The sequence below is a fragment of the Durio zibethinus genome, chromosome 1 (genome assembly GCF_047325235.1).
Source record: "Durio zibethinus cultivar Kanyao isolate XHJ-2024 chromosome 1, ASM4732523v1, whole genome shotgun sequence".
NCBI lineage: Eukaryota > Viridiplantae > Streptophyta > Magnoliopsida > Malvales > Malvaceae > Durio > Durio zibethinus.
The window spans coordinates 35,132,628-35,139,742 of NC_143162.1; the positions used below are offsets into that span (position 1 = coordinate 35,132,628).

Sequence of the window (7,115 nt, forward strand, 5' to 3'; positions counted from 1 at the left end):
TCAGTCTGTCACAAATGCTTCTGTCTTTAAGTCTTTTTGGCACATTATGGTCCCCTGAAAATCTAGTAAAGTATACTGCAAAAGCTCTGATCTCTCATCATCTGTCATGCGGGAAAACCCAAAATTTTTAGTCCATGTATCAACCGTACTAGGAACTGCAGGTAAAATCAGCTTCTCCACCCCGAATTTCACTAGATTTTTTTCGAGTTCATCCACCAAAACTCGACACATACCACGGCGACGGTTTCTGAACCTAGTAGCAACAAGGGACATTTCAGCCACCTTGTCACCATATACCCTCACAGTGGCCACAGCAACCAGATCATCATTTTCCTCCAGAATCACCGTATAGAATCCTTTGAAATTCAATCGTTTCAGCTTTGACCCTCTACTGAAAATCACATCTTCAACTAGATCTCTCCCGGTGTAAACATCTTCACTAGGCTCAAAACATTCATGCATCACATCAAGTGCAACACTCAACTTACTGTGATTTTCTACCGATGCCTCCAGGCCATGAGCATGATCAGTATCACTATCAGAGCAGGCCTCAGACTTCAATAATGTCCAAGTAAGATTGTTCTGCATTGGAATTGGTTTTCCTGTAAGCTTTCGCAGGCCAGAAAATATATTTCCACAGCTATAGCTACAAACCCAGTCTTTTCCAGTCTGATAATTCTTCAAGTTCCATGATTCCTCCAAACTAAGGCAGCCAACATGAAATTTACGCTCACATTGATGACAAGTACGAAAACTATCATCACTTAAATGCCCAATGCCACAAATTCCACAACAGCAGGATGGACAAAACCAGTCGCCATCTGGAACTTCCTTGAGGCCCAGGCAATTGGAATGGAAAGCAGAAGGGCAATTATCACAGCACATTAATTCTCCTCCATTGCGACAAGCAGAGCAAACCTCATCAGTCTCACGTTCATACGAATTGCCCTCGACAGTTTTAGCGCTCTCTACTTTGGAAATCATTAAATCACGAACTTGCCTTTGACAATCAGACAGAGACCTGCCACTGCCATCGTCTAACATTATATTAGCAGCTGGCCTATGGTTGGTACTACCAGAATGAGACTCAAAGGCAGTGAGAGTAAAAACCCTGAAACAACAGTCACATTGAATCCCATGACGAGTTATCCGTCCTTTCCTCGAAGGGTTCCCTGCCTTGTTGCGGTAATACACTTTTCCCAACGGCGAAACCGCATTGTTATCTATCAACCAAGAGAGAACGGTTCTAGGGTTACAGGAACTAGAAAGCAAACCTTCCCGCACTGTTATACGAGGTTTGGTTTGATTTTTCGCAGGTGTTTTTTGTTTTTCTTTTTTGGGTTTGGATTGAAAAGATTCAGACGGCTTCAAACACTTCCTTTTTCTTGGTTGCTTGCTTTCCAAGTCTTGACTCACCACTGTTCCTTCCTCTCCATATTCGTCAATAACACTTTTACAAGCCATTCTGAGAGAGTAATAAACTTTTCCCTTAGGCGATTGATAACGCAATTCACGTTTTCCATTTTTCTGTGCGCACCAGAAAACCCATCCCATAGCAGAAAGATGTTTTTTAGCTTTCAATGAAAGTTGACGTGAGTGTGTGTTTTTCATACCTGGATTTGATCTTCCATGATACCAACTTAATACAGCCTCGGGACAAATTTCGCCCTCGATATTTTCCATCAAATCCTAAGTGAAAAATGATTTCTGCAACAAAAAAAAAAAAAAGAAATCGAAGAGTTAGTTAAGTTTAGGGTTTAGAAGGTTTGAGATAGATTTAACTTTACATTAGATTCAGGGTTTAGTCTACGGGGGTTACCACTATATTTTTTATGGTCATTGAAAAAAAATAAATTTACAAAGAGAGTCATCCATTATACATCTTTTAAAAAACGCAATCCCATATATGTGATAAGCTAAAAGATGATTTTTTAAAAATATTAAAATAGTATTTGATATCATTTTTAAGATTGTCATAGTGATTTAGCTATTATAGTGATAAAGATTACGAAGGTGATTTGATCATTAATTATTTTAAATTATTATATTTGATATAATATTATAAATTACTAATACTTTTAAATTATTATGTTTAATATTATATAAAAAAAATTATATATTATAAAATATCTAAAATAACCTTGAAAAAATATTTAATATTATTAAATCAATAATTTATAAAATAATTAAACATTATTTTATAAAAAACAAAAAAGTGTAAATCAATTTTGATAAAAATAATTTTTTAAAAATTATTAAATAAATTTATTTATTTTTAGTCAATATAAATTTATAATATAATTTTTTTTAAATAAATAATAAAAAATTAATTTTTTAAAATTTTAGTGGTCAGCTTCTATCTAGGTAATGTTAACTTTTTTTTAAGATAAATTAATCAAAAAATAATATATATTGAAAATTACTTTCCCAGATAAAACTTTCTCATTTTTAAAATTGAGAATTAGATCACTCTTACGATAATGATTTTATCACCCTAATAATTTAATATCATTATCAAGTCGGTTTTTTAAATTACAAAATAAGGTAATATAATAATTAAGTGCAGATCATCGTGATTTTTACATGAATCATCCCATACTAAACATTTTTTTAGTACACTCTGGTTAAAATATTATGTACAAAATAATATTATGTATAATTTATAATAAAAATTCTAAATGAAAATAATTAATTTACAAACAAAAAACAATATTAAATTTTGAGTAAATTTCACATGCACCTTTTGTGCGTTTCTCACATTTACTCCTGTACAAATTTTTTTCCCACATATAACCTTGAGTTTTATATATATATATAGAAATAATATGTTGCAACCAGAAGTGAGTAGGGTTTAATAAGCAGGAGCTGTGGGGATATAGTTTTATATATCCACATGAGTTTTACATCAATTTAGAACGCGAGCCCTCCTTGAATTTCATGTACACCATATAACATATTTTTAACTATTAGCTGTCCTCCATTTAACTTTAACTTCACTTATTAAACCCTACTTAAGAAAAACAAGTCAATTATAATGGGCCTAAGTTATTTGCACAACAAAACATAATTATTCAAGCAACTGCTTAATCTGTTTTTCGAAGGCCTAGTTTAAAATTGCTATTATAATTGATAAAATTTTGATTTAAAAAGTGTTATGGAAATTGTTGTGAAGAGTTATAATTTGAGCTTTTAGAGTGTTTGACTTTAACGTGAAAAATGCTTATAAAAGTTTTAAATAAAAAATAAATCATTTTCAATACTATTTGAGTAAAGTAATATTAAAATGTATAAACAAATATTATAAAATTTAATTTAAAAATTTTACAAAAATATATTTTTATATTTTATTATTGCTTCATTTATCTCATTATAATATAAAACTATATCCCATTATAATTGCCTTCCGCATTCACTTCTGGTTGCAACACACACACATATATAATAATTGCCTCCCACATTCACTTTTGGTTGCATCACATACACACACACACACACAGGTATTTGAGGCAATGTTGAAATATCACAAGAAGCAAGTTGTGAGTGATGAGCTAGATTTTTCACTGAAATGGAAAGCTCCAGTAGAGACATTAGAGAATTATCAGGACTTACCAAAACATGATTCACTCCTTTAATATTGTCAATAATATTCCCAATATCATTGAAAAAGGGTGTTCTTTTTTATAAAATTATATCATTAATAACAGTTTGAATTTACTGTAGATAATTATTGTTTGTCCGAATCCTTTGTTTTTCTCAAATGATTCATGCAAGGTAGGAGAAATTGAAGCCCATTTCTAGTTTTGAACTGATTGCACCTGCTGGCTAAGGAAAGAAGAAAATGAAAGAGAGAAACGAGAACTATCCTCTTTTCTATGATAGATTTCGAGATGCAATGAATTTGGCAGCAAACAACTCCAAATTTTGCAAACGATTTTTTAGCTTGAGAAAGGGTTTTCATGCAGAGATTCAAGTCAGTCATGAAGGTATTTCTTTACTATTTTGTTCACCATCAAACAAGCTCATTGATATCCCAATTTCATTTTTTATATTTTCCTATTTTCTTGCTAGATCGTTTCTATTTTCTCTGTAAGATATCAGAATTACAGGAATTTAGCTTGTATAATCGATTTAATATCACATGCCTAACCTGTAGGACAGATAATTTAGACACTACAGTGATACACATAAAAATATATGAAAATGACACAAGTGAAAATTTGGACAAAAAAAGTATAAATTAAAAAAAAAAAAAAAAATCTGTTCAGTATTTAAAAGTATTGATACGAATTATAACACGATAATTTTTTTTATTTTATACATATTTAACAAATAAAATGACACAAACAAATGAATTATCAAATCTATTTAATCTTTTAGGTAGTGTTTGGTATGGGATGATCATTCAAAAAATCATGATAATTAACATATAGTAATTAAATCACCGCATTTGGTAAATACTTAGTGATGCTAAGTGACAATGATTTTGAATTATTGAGAGTGATCATATCCTTGTTTTTGGAAAATGATCTAATTTTCATACAAAATGGTAAGAAAATTTTATCATTGATATAAAATAATAAGTAAAATTAATAATAGTTAATATTACTTATTTAATATATGAATTAAAATTTTGATTTCTCTTAAAATTATAATTATTTTATATTCTAAATTTTTATATTTTCAAACTAATATTCATTATGACTCGTTTAAAAATAATTTATGTATTTTTTTTTTACTTTTTCTAATATTTTATATGTAATATAATGTTTTTGTTTTTTATTATGATTTTAATATATTAGTTTTATTTTCTAATTTAAATATTTTTTTACATAATTTATATTATAAAAATTAGTTTAATAAATAATTAAATTTATTTGATAATTTAATTATATTTATCATAAAATAAATAAAATATTATTATATTTTATGAATTATTATTTTTAAACAATATTTAAATCATTAACTTACATAATTATTACAATAAAGATGGTTATTTTCATAATTTTAAATAAAATAATTTTTAATTTTTAATATTACAAAACATAATAAATTATTAATTATTAATAAAATAAAGTAATTTCAAATTACAAATGATAATATCACTTTGATTATAAAATTATTTCGATAATTATATTATCTTGATAATCTTAAAAATATACATAACATTAGCTTAATTGAAACATTTACAAAAGTAAATTGACATGAATCATAAGAAAAAAAAAATCATAAATGTGTCTAGTTATGTCAAACACTTAAACGATAAATTGGATCTTCTAGTTTGGAAAAAAAAAAAAAAAAAACAAAAGCATGAATAGTTTTCTCTTAAAAATATTGAAGTTGACAACCACAAGTCGAATGATAATTCATAAATGCTCTTTTTATCATATTAATTAATTATTTAAAAAATAAAAAATAGATCTATTTTTAAAATTTTTTTCTCTTATCTTAAGTCTCATTTAGATAACCGATTATCTATGATAAGATGCGATTAACACCCCAAATTGAATTAATCATCCATTTCGATGACATCTGCTGCACAATAAAAATGAATTTTCATTGCACTACAGCTATAAAACTTGATTGCAACCTTGGGGTGCAGTGGAAAAACTCACCTCCACCATCCCTTACCTTTCAAAAAAAAAAAATCCCTATTATAACTATAATTATGATTATATTTTATTAATTTAATACAATAAAAAAAATTTATAATTATATTAAAAAATGTAATTATTAAATAATTAGAAGGGAATAAATATATAAATAAATAATAAATTCTATAATCAAATAAAAAAATTAATCAATAAAAACAAATATCATTATAATTAACATGAGTTAACTAAAATAAATATTTACATAAATGATGAAGACAATAAATATTAATTATTTTCTATATGATAAATATATTATTATCTTTTGAAATCATTATTAGTTTTATATAAAATTATCAAATAAAAAATAATAAATAATTGAACATTACTTTGTGAAGATTCAATTTATGTAAATATGTTAATATCATTTTTAAAAAAAAATAATTTTTTTGTATATTACTACCATACTTATTCAGTTTTTATTTATTAAAAAATTATTATTTGATATAAAAATAATTTTAGTGATTTTTAATTATTTATTAACTTCATAAAAAAATGATATGTTAAAATTTTTATTACATGCAAACTTTAATTTAATGTTCTTAATAATAATTTTTTTCTCTTACTATATTTTATCTCATTGTCACAGTTAAATTTTTTATTCAAATAAATATCTTATCACTGATTTTAATCTTATCATTACAATATATTTAATTTATTACTATAATAATTAATTTTATCATTATCATTATCATTATTTTTAATTTTATCAAAATTAATTTCACAATCCATCTAAATCCAACGTAACAGTGTTAATAATATCTACATGATAACTTTTAAACTTTTTTTTTTATCAAAATCTCCCTTTTTTTCATAAAAAATTCTTAGATCCTCAATTTTCAGTTTCAATTATGGGGTCAAGACAACTTGAAGGGAAAAAAAAAACATTTCTCTAGATCTAAAACTGTGTAACACCATAGAAAAAAACTATATTGATAAAAAGAATTTTGATTAATCTATTGCAAGACATAAAAAATGATTGAAAATAACAACAAAAATTATTATGATTTATTTATTTTTAAAAATATTTTATTTTTAACCATCGAAAAAAATTACGAATTTAAATTTACTTTAATTAAAAAATAAAAATGGTATGCATAAAAATTTAATATTTTTAAATAACGTAAAAAATTGTAATCAAATTTTTAATAAAAACAAACGTCTTGATAGTGATAAAAAAAATTAAATAAATTTAGTTTATATGAATTATTATTAGTATAATAATAATAATAATAATGACAGTCGTTTCAGGATACATATGTTTCCGCTTTTGACTAAAACAACGGCATTGAAAAAAAAGGCCGAGCGGTCCTAGACTTAAGAAGGCAAGTGGTAACTCCTGCACCCCCACCTTCCCTTCTTTAAAAAAAAATTCAGCCAAGGTTGACAGTGACGTGATTACTGATTAAAACCTAATCCCAAACTAATTATAACATCATTAGTCAATTTTTTAAATATCTTTTTTTA

General features: G+C 26.0%; 1 protein-coding gene across 1 annotated transcript; it reads right to left on the reverse strand.

Moving 5' to 3' along the window:
* On the reverse strand, positions 1–3,588 carry LOC111310824 (increased DNA methylation 1-like). The gene is made up of 4 exons (XM_089747507.1): positions 3,450–3,588; positions 1,637–1,707; positions 1,374–1,527; positions 1–1,223 (listed from the first exon to the last, which is right to left on the reverse strand). Exons 1-4 carry the CDS (start codon positions 3,586–3,588, stop codon positions 1–3), a joined length of 1,587 nt encoding a protein of 528 aa, XP_089603633.1.
* Positions 3,589–7,115: the final 3,527 nt, after the last annotated feature.

Coding starts and splice junctions, on each gene's coding strand:
- LOC111310824 (XM_089747507.1), bottom strand. CDS start 3,588: ATGTCTCTACTGGAGCTTTCCATTTCAGTGAAAAATCTAGCTCATCAC. Junction 1,528..1,636: donor CCCGAGGCTGTATTAAGTTG/GTATCATGGAAG, acceptor TGGTGCGCACAG/AAAAATGGAAAACGTGAATT. Junction 1,224..1,373: donor GCAACCAAGAAAAAGGAAGT/GTTTGAAGCCGT, acceptor CTTGGTTGATAG/ATAACAATGCGGTTTCGCCG.